The 13,828-nt window shown below is 38.8% G+C and overlaps 1 protein-coding gene across 13 annotated transcripts in view; it reads right to left on the bottom strand.

The window, feature by feature from the left end:
• LOC129556582 (ankyrin repeat domain-containing protein 26-like) overlaps window positions 1-13,828 on the bottom strand; it is a 99,895-nt gene that overhangs the window by 44,358 nt on the left and 41,709 nt on the right. For all 13 annotated transcript variants that reach the window (XM_088844254.1, XM_088844244.1, XM_088844245.1 and 10 more), the window contains 6 exons: window positions 12,820-12,850; window positions 10,568-10,628; window positions 10,288-10,478; window positions 2,433-2,562; window positions 2,076-2,137; window positions 619-706 (listed from right to left, as the gene is read on the bottom strand). In XM_088844254.1, the coding sequence (XP_088700380.1) occupies window positions 619-706; window positions 2,076-2,137; window positions 2,433-2,562; window positions 10,288-10,478; window positions 10,568-10,628; window positions 12,820-12,850 (563 nt within the window). The remainder of the gene's footprint in view (window positions 1-618; window positions 707-2,075; window positions 2,138-2,432; window positions 2,563-10,287; window positions 10,479-10,567; window positions 10,629-12,819; window positions 12,851-13,828) is intronic.

Genomic DNA, 13,828 nt, shown 5'->3' with positions numbered 1-13,828 from the left:
GCCCAGGGACCGCACTTTTGAATGTCTTCCTAATAACAAGTCAACAGGAAGAGGGGGGAACTTTGCTGTTCTTCTCTGACACGTTTTGGTGCCGGAAGCCCACTTCATATTCACCGTCTGTGTCAATTACTCTCCCTTCTTCTAAAGACCTATCTTACTTATGGCCACCTTCCCCATAGGCCCTTGCTTCCTTTGCCTTCATTTCCTCCCTGCACCCTCCGCCTCTCTCATCGTTCATTCCCTCTTTCCTCTGACTTCTCGACCTTCCTTTGGTTGTAGAGTATCTTGAAACAGAACTAGTAATTGTTTCTGTTGTCCATGTGGCACACGGAATCTTAGTTCCCTGACCAGGGATCAAACCTACACTCCTGCACTGGACAGTCTTAACTTGTGGACCTCCCAAGAAGTCCAGGAACGAGTAACGCAGCTCCTGAAACTGGATTCTCAGTTTAACCTGTGGCCGACACCCGATGAGACAGTTTCCCTCCTCTTCTCGTCTTCTGCCTCACTGCGCAGGTGACAGGTGTTTGCTGTCTTTTGCTTTTATTGCCTGTTACAATATTCCCATTTTAAATCAATATTCTGTCAAACAACCTTTCTACAAAATACAGTTCTTACCGTCTACTTGTCCATTTAATATATTTTTTCCTCTCTGATCGCCAGATAAATGATCCACACACTTCCGTGGAACGCTCTCAGAGATACTCTGTGAAAATGAATATTGAGTTCCATGAAGCTTTCCTAATGTCTTCTTAAGAAAACACCCTACTTTTAAAAACCGCCTACATTTAACCCAGTTAAGACAGGTTTTGCCACGATCTCACAGCTGCCAAATGACAGAACCTGCATGCTGACTTCATACACCGCTGGATCACCAGGCAGTGGCTGCCAGCAACGAAGACATCAGGCCCTTCCGATCTCCTTCCATAGCTGCCACCTTCAAACAGGGCACGGTTACCTTCTGTTACCTCAAGTACGGCTGCCATAAAGGCACCCTGCCCTGCTACTTCAGTTTAGTCGCTCAATCGTGTCCGACTCTTTGCGACCCCATGGACTGTAGCCTGCCTAGCTCCTCCATCCTTGGGATTTTCCAGGCACGAGTACTGGAGTAGCTTGCCGTTTCCTTCTCCAGGGCATCTTCCCGACCCAGGGATTGAACCTTGGTCTAATACGTTGTGGGCAGATGCTTTACCGTCTGAGCCACCAGGGAAGTCCCCTTGCTACTTAAACAATTCAAAATGGTTTGTACTTATTAAAACATTGCTAAAGCAACTGCTGTTATTATAACCCCACATATTTATTACTATTCCCCATGGTTTTGCTTCTCTTCAAATGTTTCTTCCAGATTAACCTGACAATCCACACACAGTAACACCTTCCAGTGTCAAGCACTATCTTTCAACGTCCAACTGATAAAAAAACCACATTTCGACCTGTTTCTCTCCGTCCCTCTCTAGCAGTTTTACACGTGCACATGTACATACATTTGGTTGGGAGACTTGGACTGACAGACACACACTGCAGGCTATTGTGTATGAAATAGGTAACTAATGAGGACCTACTGTATAGCACAGGGAACGCTACTCAACATTCTGCACTGGCCCATATGGGAAAGAATCTAAAACACAAGCCACACACACACACAAAGAGGCAATACACACACTCACACACAAAGAGGCGATACACACACACACAGACAAAGAGGCGATACACACACACACTAAAAAAGAGGCGATTCACACACACACACAGATATAAAACAAAGAAACATCTGGCCATGGACTGACCTGAAATAATGTTTAAATTTTCAAATAAATGTAACTTCAACGGATTCCTTATGATCTCTAAGCCTTGGTTTCTGCACTACGCTGACTTCATTAGGTGAATCTTACAAATGAACAAAAGTGTACTATGTGCTAGTATTTAGCACAGAAGTATTTTATTTAATATAGGTTAGAAGTAAGAAAAGACTTTTGATAGGGAAATGCAAAGGTGAGAAAGTCACAGCATCTCCCGCTTTCATGATCTTATATTACTCAGGGCTTACATTTCAAAATAATAACAGAAGACAGTACCTCAGAATCCCAAGGTGATTCTATATCTTTCTCTTCTCCCAATCCTACGGCTGACATCATGTCTGTAAAATGCAGTCACAGATATATGAATGAGAACAGTCACTACTACGAATTGTAAAGACATGTGTAAGTCTATCTCTATCCACAAATATTCCCATAAAATAAAGCAGTGGAAAAGAATTTCAGAGGGTTGAAGCATTTTCAGGTAGAAAAACTTGGTAGTAGGTGGGACACGTCTGAAGAAAGAGAGCAAAAAAATGTACTTGAAATGGATATCGTATTTGGATCTATACCCTTTACATGTCTTTATATTTGCTTTTAAGTACAGAAAACATTCACAGGCATTCACTGACTTACCACTTCTATTATTTTTGTGTGCTCTATCAACAGAAGTCAAATGGTCATGATCTGCTTGCTCTTGGGGAGCCATTTCAATAATATCAGCATCACTTTCTTTTTCAACAAGATCTGGCTCTGTGGCTCCTTCCTGTCAAAACAAGACAACATAAAACAAAAACCCAGCTTCAGAAAACATATTCATTCGTTTCAGCTTCAGCATCAGTCCTTCCAGTGAATATTCGGGACTGATTTCCTTTCGGATGGACTGGCTGGATCTCCTTGCAGTTCACGGGACTCTCAAGAGTCTTCTCCAACACCACAGTTCAAAAGCATCAATTCTTTGGCGCTCAGCTGTCTTTATAGTCCAACTCTCATATCCATACATGACTACTGGAAAAATCATAGCTTTGACTAAACAGACTTCTGTTGGCCAAGTAATGTCTCTGCTTTTTAATGTGCTGTCTAGATTGGTCATAACTTTTCTTCCAGGGAGCAAGTGTCTTTTAATTTCATGGCTGCAGTCACCGTCTGCAGTGGTTTTGGAGCGCTAGAAAATATAGCTTGTCATTGTTTCCACTGTTTCCCCATCTACTTCCCATGAAGTGTTGGGACCGGATGCCATGATCTTAGTTTTCTGAATGTCGAGTTTTAAGCCAGCTTTTTCACTCTCCTCTTTCACTTTCATCAAGACGATCTTCAGTTCCTCTTTGCCTTCTGCCATAAGGGTGGTGTCATCTGCATATCTGAAGTTATTCATATTTCTCCTGGCAATCTTGATTCCAGCTTGTGTTTCATCCAGCCCAGAGTTTCTCATGATGTACTTCTCTGTGTATAAGTTAAATAAGCAGGGTGACAATAAACAGCCTTGATGTACCCCTTTCCCTATTTGGATATTTGGCCTTGGAGTACAGAATGAAGCAGGGCAAAGGCTCATAGAGTTTTGCCAAGAGATCGCATTGGTCATGGCAAACACCCTCTTCCAAGAACAGAAGAGAAGATTCTACACATGGACATCACCAGATGGTCAATACCAAAGTCAGGTTGATTATATTCTTTGCAGCCAAAGATGGACAAGTTCTATACAGTCAGCAAAAACAAGACCGGGAGCTGACTGTGGCTCAGACCATGAACTCCTTAGAGCCAAATTCAGACTGAGATTGAAGGAAGTAGAAAATATGACCGTATTTTACAGGAGAGCATTTAAAATACAATTTAAAAAAACCTATAAGCAACGCTCCAGAGTGGACAGTAAGCACAATAGACGCTGTACATCACCCAAAGTGTCCATGAAACTGGAATTAAAAAGCAAATTTGGCTTTAAAAACAGCCAAATAAACATGGTAACAGTCATTCTAAAACAAACTGCAGAGCCAGGAGGAATGAAAAGATTGACAAGTATATTTTAGAAAGGTTACTCTGGCAGCAACGTAAAAAAGAACTTCAGGGTAGCAAAACTAGAAAGGAATATTTCAAGATTATAGGGGAGACAGTGAGTTATGCTGATAAGATATGACAAATGATAAGCAGGCAGAAAATACTGAACTTCCTGAGTGACTGGAGGTGGCATTTTCAAGGAAGTTTGCAGTCCAGGATTTTCTAAGATGGGGAGGACAGATGAAGGGATAGCTTACAAAGAGTCAGGGATGAGGGAAGCGTCAGGGACAATGCCTTCAGTTTGGGGTGTAATAAATTATTTTGAGGCGTGCAAGGGACTCAGAAGAAAGGAGTTGGGTAAATACATTTGAATTAGACATAGATAAACTTATTCAGGTAAAACATATACTGTAAAGATAATTATTTGTAAAAGATACTAACCTGGTATAATTAATGCAAACCTAGGCAGAATTCTGAACTTTTGAAAATAAAACAATACCATGGGAAGAAAGCTGTGAGGCTAAAATTGTCAATTATATATTTCAACATGTTTCAAGGATATAAAAATATACTGTTATAAATATATGCAAATACTCGTTTCTGTCATATTACCATAATAAGCATTTTTAAGTTCAATGAAAAGGTTTAATTGTACAACACCAATTCAAGATGCGACAAGAAGACTCTCTTTTAAATGACCTTAAAAGACAAGTTTTAATTTGTCGAAGAGAAATGCTTATGTGAGGATGGAATCATGAGGCAGTTTAAAGTACTACTATGACATAAGAAAGAAATAGAAAGCCTATTTGAAAAGATCCCATTCAAAATGGAGGGAGAAATCAAAAGCTTTACAGACAAACCAAAAGTTAAGAGAACTGAGCACTGCCAAACCACCCTTTGTGGCCCAGAATCTGCCTGTAATGCAGGAGACCTGGGTTCAATCCCTGGGTTGGGAAGATCCCCTGGAGAAGAGAAAGGCTACCCACTCCAGTATTCTGGCCTAGAGGATTCCATGGACAGTCCATGGGGTCACAAAGAGTCGGACACGACTGTGTGACTTTCACTTTCACACCAGCCTCACAACAAACGCTAAAGGGATTTACAGCCAGTAAACACAAGAGAAAGGAGAGACCTACAAAAGCAAAACCGAAACAATTCAGAAAATGTCAACAGGAACATATAGATCGATTATTACTTTAATGTAAGTGGATTCAACGCACCAACCAAAAGACACAGAATAGCTGAATGAATACAAAAACAACAGCCAAATATATACTGCCCACAAGAGACCCGCTTCAGACCTAGAGACACATACAGACCGAAGGTAAATGGATGGAAAAAGGTATTCCATTTGAATGGTAACCAAAAGAAAGCCAGTGTGGCAATCCTTATTTCACACAAAATAGACTTGAAAATAAAGAATATTATAAGAGACAAAGAAGGACACTACATAATGACCAAAGGATCAATCAAAGAAGAAGACATAACAATTGGAAATATTTATGCCCCCAACATAGAAGCACCTCAATACACAAGGCAAACACTAACAGACATAAGAGGAGAATTCAATAGCAACACAGTCATAGTGGGGCACTTTAACACCCCCCTCACACCAATGGACAGATCATCCAAACAGAGAATCAATAAAGAAAGCCAAAACTTCAATGATTTATTAGACCCAAAGGACCCAACTGATATATTCATGACTTTCCATCCAAATGCAGAATACACTTTGTTCTCAACTGCACATGGAACATTCTCCAGGACAGACCGCATCTTGGGACACAAATCAAGCCTCAGGAAATTTTAAAAACTGAAAATATATCACGTATCTTCTCTGGCCCCAAGACTATGAGACTAGAGATCAACTACAGGAAAAAAAAACGGCAAAAAACACAAACTCATGGCGATTAAACAATTCATTACTAAATAACGAAAAGGTCATTACAGAAATAAGAAGGGAAATCAAAAGATTCCTAGAAACAAATGACAACAAAAACACGACCACCCAAAACCTACGGGATTCAGTAAAAGCACTTTTAAGACCAACCTGGATAGTATATTAAAAAGCAGACATTACTTTGCCAACCAAGGTCCGTCTAGTCAAGGCTATGGTTTTTCCCATGGTCGTGTATGGATATGAGAGTTGGACTGTGAAGAAGGCTGATCGCCGAAGAATTGATGCTTTGAACTGTGGTGCTGGAGAAGACTCTTGAGAGTCCCTTGGACTGCAAGGAGATCCAACCAGTCCATTCTAAAGGAGATCAATCCTGGGTGTTCATTGGAAGGACTGATGCTAAAGCTGAAACTCCAATACTTTGGCCACCTCATGCGAAGAGTTGACTCACTGGAAAAGACTCTGATGCTGGAAGGGATTGGGGGCGGGAGGAGACGGGGACGACAGAGAATGAGATGGCTGGATGGCATCACCAACTCGATGGACATGAGTTTGAGTGAACTCCGGGAGTTGGTGATGGACAGGGAGGCCTGGCGTGCTGTGATTCATGGGGTCGCAAAGAGTCGGACACGACTGAGCGACTGAACTGAACTGAACTGAACTGAAGAGAGAAGTCGATAGCAGCACAATCCTACATCAAGGACAAGAAAAGCACTGAACAGGCAACACTCTACATTTAAAGCAGCTGGAAAAAGAACCAAAACCCCCCAAAGTCAGCCAAAGGAAAGAAAGGGTACAGATCAGAGCAGAAATAAATGAAAAAGAAAATGAAGGAAACCATAGCAAAGATTAATCAGACAAAATACTGGTTCTTTGCGAAGATAAGCAAAATGGACAAACCGCTCGCCAGGCTCATCAAGAACAGAAGGGAGAAAAATCAAATTGACAAGATTAGAGATGAAAAAGGAGAGGTTACAACAGACAACACAGAAATGAAGAGGATCATAAGAGAATGTTATGAGCAACAATATGCTAATAAGAGAGACAACTGAGAGGAAAGGGACAGATTCTTAGAAAAATTCAACCCCCCAAAACTGAATCAGGGAGAAATAAAAATTACAAGCAAGCCAATTACAAACACTGAAATAGAAGGTGTTATCCAAAATCTCCCAAAAACAAAAGCCCAGGGCCAGATAGCTTCACAGGAGAATTTTATCAAACATTTAGAGAAGAGCTAATGCCTAGTTTTCTGAAACTCTTCCAAAACACTGCAGAGGAAGGAACACTTCCAAACTCATTCTATGAGGCCACAATCACCTTGATACCAAAACCAGGCAGAGACAACCCAAAAAAGAAAATTACAGGCCACTATCACTGACAAACACAGATGTAAAAATCCTCAACAAAATTCTAGCAAACACAATTCAACAACACATTCCATAGCTCATACACCATGATCAACTGGGGTTCATGCCAGGGATGCAAGGATTCTTCAATATACACAAACCAATTTCAATGTGATGCACCATCTTAACAAACTGAAAACTTAGAACCATATGATCATCTCAATAGAGGCAGAAAAAGCCTTTGACACAATTCAGCACCTGTTTATGACAAAAGCCCTCGAGAAAATGGACACAGGACGAACCTACACCAACACAGTAAAGGCCATATAGGATAAACCCACGGCAAACACTATTCTCAATGAGGAAAAATGAAAAGCATTCCCTCCAAGATCAGGAACAAGACAAAAGTTGTCCATTCTCACCACGATTACTCAGCATGGTTTTGGAAGTCCTAGCTATGGCAATCAGAGAAGAAAAAGAAAGAAAAGGAATCCAGATCTGAAAAGAAGAAGTACAACTCTCACTTTTGCAAATGACATGGTACTACACATAGCAAACCCAAAAGAAACTATTTTCTAGTAAAAGAAAATTACTAGAGCTAAACAATGAATTTAGCAAAGTTGTATGATACAAGGTCAATACACAGAAATCACTTGAATTCCTTTATACTAACAATGGAAACTCAGAAAGTGAAATTAATGAGCCAGTCCCATTCACCACTGCAACAAAAAGAATAAAATATCTAGTAATAAACCAACCTAAGGAGACAAAAGACCGGTCTACGGAAAATTCTAAGACACCGAGGAAAGAAAAGAAAGACGACGTAAACAGGTGGAGAGAGATTCCAATTTCCTGGGTAGGAAGAATGAATAGTGTGAAAATGACTATACTACCAAATGCAATCTACAGATTCAGTGTGATCACTTTCAAATTGCCAGTGGCATCTTTCACAGAACTAGAACAATACATACAATGGAATATTACTCAGCCATAGAGAGAAACACATTTGAGTCAGTTCTAACGAGGCTGACAAACCTAGAGCCTATTCTCCGGAGTGAAGCAAGTCAGAAAGAGAAACATAAATATCATATACTATTCGCACAGATATGGAATCTACAAAAATTCTGAATCTACAAAGGTACCAATGAATTTATTTGCAGGGCAGCAATGGAGAAACAGACATGGAGAACAGATTTACGGACATGGGGGGAGGGGAGGACTGAGAGGGTGAGATGGATGGAAAGAGTAACATGGAAACTTACAATTCCATATGTAAAATAGACAGCCAATGGGAATTTGCTGTATGGCCCAGGGAACTCAGAAAGGGACTCTGTGACGATCTAGAAGGGTGGGATGGGGAGGCAGATGGGAGGAGGGTTTGGGAGGAAGGGGACATTGGGTGTACTGATGGCTGATCCTTGTTGATGTCGGACAGAAAACAACAAAATTCTGTAAAGCGATTATCCTTCAATTAAAAAATAAATACATTTTATAAAAACCCCATTTATTTGAAAATTTCATCGTTTTCTTCTTATTTCCCTGTAAAAGGCACACTAACGGCTCTGATTTTTTATCTATGCCTTCTGCAATGGCAGATAAAGACTGAAGCAACAATTTGGATGTACGAAAATTAGTAAAACTATGATTATCCAAGTCGGAGATTTAAAAGTTTTCAAATACATCTATGACTATCAAGCAGGATAAATATTCACATCAGGAAAGAAACAAATGAGTTGAAAACATCAAGCAACCAGGATGGGTGAGTTTTAGATATGGAAGAATTTGCAGTTTAGTTTAACATGCATAACAAAGAACTGACATGCTAATTTAACACCTATACATATTGAAGCTAATAAAGTTTCTTAAAACTGAAACCTAACTTAAAAATAACTTAACTTAAAAAATTACTTCTTTAAATTTTATTTTGTAATAAAATTCTTAAAATGGAATATACATATTACTAGAGATATTTTAAAAAGTAAAACATTATCTTTCTGAGATAATTTTATAAAGTCTGTTGGTAATTCTTCTTTCCTTATGATTTTATAACAAGTAGTCTACATAAGAAAAAAATCATGAATTGTGACTTCATTCATTTAATGGATGTAATTGCCCATCACTTGCAGATATTTGGAAAAGATAAATCAGAATCTCTCGGCAGGAGGGGCGCGGGGGGAAGTTCTACATTTTTTCTTTAAGACTGTTGCAGGTTAAATTGTCTCATGTCATGAAGAGAGTTTAAGAATCTCATGTATATAATTATAAATTAAAATTTCAATAAAAGACAAGATAAAATGCTTATTTATTTCCCCTTTATTTTCAAAAAGATCCAAAACCTCCACCAAGATTATACCAAACAATAAGATAAATTAGTTAAGTACATTAAGTATGTATCAAACACTAAGTTAGTAACCACAAGAAACAGAAGGGCCACAACTTCTTAATTTATCTGCTAAGGCCTAAAACTGAGCTCATCTAGAACTGCATATGAATTAAAGTTTTGTAGGTTAAATAGAAGACATCGCTTCATTAGTTTCAAAGTGAGAATTTTTTTAAAAAGAGAACTCACTTCAAATTGAAATGAACTTCCAGAGGGAACCATATTCAATATAGATATATACATATACAAGCGTAACCAAGTCACATTGCTATACACCTGAAACTAACACAGTATTGTAAATGACTACACTTCAATGAAAGAAAAAAACAAAAACCACCACCAACCTCAAAGACAACCACCAAAACAGCTAAGGAGCAAATGTTCTTTCAGTTCTTCACAAAAATCAGCTATATGTCATTCAGAAGAGTATAAGTATTGAGTTTTCACAACCTCACTTTCTCCTAAGTGGAATTGGAAATAATTCATCTCATAACATAGAGTACCTCATCCGACTTACCCCCACTATTTCTGTTGTGTTTGTAAAATAATCTGTATCATCTTGACCTTCATTCCATCTCCTATTCATCTTATCTTTTTTAAATGAATTCTTCCCCTTTATCACCCTCCCCAGCTTCATATTCTTCTAGCTGTTTTTCCTAATTGCTTTGTAATTTGTTTCTTTCCTAATGGCACACTTAGTATGCCAACATTTATAAATCTGAATCATGCAGATATATTGCTCTTATCACATCATTTTGTATCGTGACTTTGAAGTCTTCCATTTCCGCGGTGGGATCCTTTTTCTCATCATAAGGATCAAGGGAACGGTGTGTGAGAAACTACAGGGGAGACAGAGTTAAAAACAAAACAACTAACCTTTGCTAGACCAAGGCCTGCGGGAGTCCTGACTGGTTCTGGAAGAGGCTCAGGCCTTGGGAAGGCAGGATGGGAGAAGCCCTGGACTCCAGGTGATGTTTTGGGAAAGGTTTCAACCATGTCTCCAATTTCACGATCAGAATTCTTGTCCTCAGAGAAGGTGGTACTCCCTGGCCTCACAATGCCACATTCTAATACAGTGAAAGCAGAAAGTACATGAGAACCTGGGTCGTTTCAAATCAGGGAAGAACACCAGGAGGGCAGTCTTCAAATAACTTACTGTTTCTCTTGGATTGCTGAAAAGCCTCCGTTAGCCTTGCTGAGTTTGATTTCGGGACATGCTGGAGAGGAAAATAAGAGCTTGAAGAATGACAAGTATCAACTCGAATAAAAGAATTATAACCTCCCCCATTCCTCTCTGATCGAACACAAAGAGCACAGGCTCTGCAGTCATTCAGATGTGGATTCAAACCCCAGTTCTGCCACTGACTGTCCTTCTCATGGGGTAAGCACTGTGACAGATGACATCAGAAGCCCCGGATGTTCCTCTCCTTACCCCTAACTGGCTGCTGGACAAATACTATGACACCCACTAGATTATTTGCTCTGCCAAAATGTTCTAGAAAAAACATTTATCCCTGGGAGTAGTTTAGAGTACTATTGAAAAACTAAGGCATTTAAATTCATTGCTATATTTTGAAATTTGCTTGCATGATTTCTATATGCATGAATTATCACTTGGGAAAGCAAATATGAAAGTTTAGATTACAGTAGAACCTTATTTAGATAAGTTACAAGTGCAAACAGGATACGCTGCTTCTATTCTGTTTGTTAAACAACTAAAGACAAATGATTGTTTCCATTCGGCTCCTTCGAAGAAAAAGGGAAAAAAAAAAACAAGAGTAAACCTGTAGGGAAATGATCACGAATGAAAGCCACAAACACTAAACAGAACGCCGTAATCAAACATGTTCACAATAGACGCAGAGAGAGATGCACGGAAAGAACAGACCCTGAAGAAAAGTATTCTGCAAGGAAAAATGAGGTTAACAGTTAAAAAAGTGGAGGAGGGAAAAGAAACAGAGAGACATTCCTAGTCAAGTACAAACTTAAGGAAAATATAATAAGTATAAAAAGGTTTGTGGAAAAACACATACATTTAAAATCCATATACAACAGATCAGTAATATATCAGGTTTCCTAAGGATATACTATGAACAAAGCCTCTATTTTATATGCTTTTATTAATATATAAATTATGCATCTATAATATTCTTCAAGTTTTATGAAAATATCAACATACATTTATATAAAACATATTTAAGACAGAGGCTTTGGTTCATAATATAGCCCTAGTACACTGATCTGTATTACTGTGAAACTTTTTGTTTATATACACTACCGCATCAGAGTTGAATTTTGCCACTATAAACAATGTCACTCGATTAGCCCCACATGGTCATCAGTCAGTACCTGAATGTTGTAAAGTATTACTTGAGAGAGAGAAAAATTGATTAACAAATATTCCTAACTATTCACTGGGAAAAGAACTGGTAATCAAAATTCTGAGGAGGACATATGGCTTGAAAAGAAACATTTAATGGAACACAAGATGGGGCTAAAAAGGTCAAAAATTTTAACCTAAAATTCTCATCTCACATTTGGTGGACACTGACAAAAATACTGTAACCCTTTACTTTTCACGTATTTTTTCTTTATTTCCTTGTTATGCAGGACCTCCTTCCTTAACATAACTACTGTCTCAGTTCTTCCCGAGAGCTCTTCCTTGTGGCAGATCTGCGGCTAGGACCTCGGGGATGGGACCCAGTCCATGTTTGAGAGGGACATCGGTTGGGGGAGTGAACTCCTCTGCTCTGAGATGCCACTCGAGAACTCTGCAGAATGAAGGACAATCAACTTCAAGAGTGTCTGGCTTCTACCAACTGCTGGAAAAAATCCACGGAGAGCATTCCTGTGCCTCTCGAGGATGCCAGTTAACCACACCCGTCCTGGAGGACTCTACTGTGAGGGAGAACTCAGCTGGGAAAGCTGGAGCCAGCTCTGAGCTGTTCACGGGGCAGGTGGACTGGAGGGCTGACGGGCACAGAGGGAGGGGTCCACGACCCTCAGCCACCTGCCAGATGGCAACGGGGAATTTTTAGAGGAAAGCATGTCGCCATCCTCGGAAGCAGTTTCAGATGACTGAGTTAAATCATCAAGGGAATTCAGGTGATCACTTTGTTCTTTGACCTACACATGAACAATACTGTTTCACAATGTCCTTAAAATATGTATAAAATACACCCAGTGTACAAAGGTGATAAATCCCTTTATCAAAGCAAAAGCAGAGGCTTCTTAAAAGAACAGGTTTTTATCAAAAGGATGACTTCATCAACAGAGTTTCTAAATTATGTTTGCAAAGTAAATGTCTCTTCAACAAAGGAAGATTTTCTATTTTGCCACTATTCCTTTTACGGAGTATTTTTTAGAGAATAATATATGTTAAAGTTAATTTTTTTCATTTTACTATACCTTCTTTTCATATGCTGTTTTCCTTGCAGGCCTAAAAAAAAAACAAATGATTCTTTTCAGGCTAAAATTTAATAACTCAAAAACATAAGCAATACCTGAACGTTTGTTTTTTATATAACACCCTTGCATTCATAAGTAATTTCTATCAAAGGATGAAACAATAAAAAAGAGTAGCATTAAAGGACAAAGAAAATATATCTGTAATATTAATAAAACATTAAATTTAGATCAAAGGAAAAGGAAAATCCTAACATTACTTGCGTTATGTGATAGAAGCAGTATACCAGGGTTTTTTTTGCAGTGTCATTTTTAATAAGAACTGATTTTTATGGCAATAAAACCTATCTCGGAAGTATTCCCTAAGTCCTTATAAGAAAGAAACCCATTTTTTATCACAATGTTATTAGCTTTTTGAGGGCTTGTTATGCAATGGCTATGCATTATTACAAGCATTTGACATGCCTTAAAGGCATTTTAAGCCTCACGATCATTCTGGGAGATAGGTAATATATTAGATCTTTTAGCTAGGAAGAAACAGAGCAAAGAAAGGCTGAGGCACTTGCCCAAGACCACACAGCAGTTCACCAACACCCCCGAATTCAAACCCAGGAAATCTGGCCTGAATGCTGCTGTTCCAAAATACGCTGAGAAAGTGATACTGAAAATTCTTTTTATTTATTTATTTAATTGGCTTGAGCTTGAACTTTTTTATCTTTTTTTTTTTTGGAGGCTAATTACTTTACAATATTATTTTGCTTCTGCCATACATTGATATGAACCCGCCCTGGGTGTACATGTGTTCCCCTTCTTGAAACCCCCTCCCACCTCCCTCCTCCCCCTATCCTCCCTCCGGGTCAAGTCTTTTTAACTAATATGATACCAAATGAATCTATATTATTATCATCTCATGTCTAGCTATAACTACAAATGAAAATTCTGAATCTATAAACATATTTCTAACAAAACAAAAAGACTTTAGATGTAGGCAATATTGGAAATCGGCTTTCAA

Source organism: Moschus berezovskii, chromosome 15 (genome assembly GCF_049115385.1).
Source record: "Moschus berezovskii isolate FMDL1 chromosome 15, NW_MosBer_1.0, whole genome shotgun sequence".
Taxonomy (NCBI): Eukaryota; Metazoa; Chordata; class Mammalia; order Artiodactyla; family Moschidae; genus Moschus; species Moschus berezovskii.
This window is presented reverse-complemented; position numbering and strand designations above follow the sequence as displayed.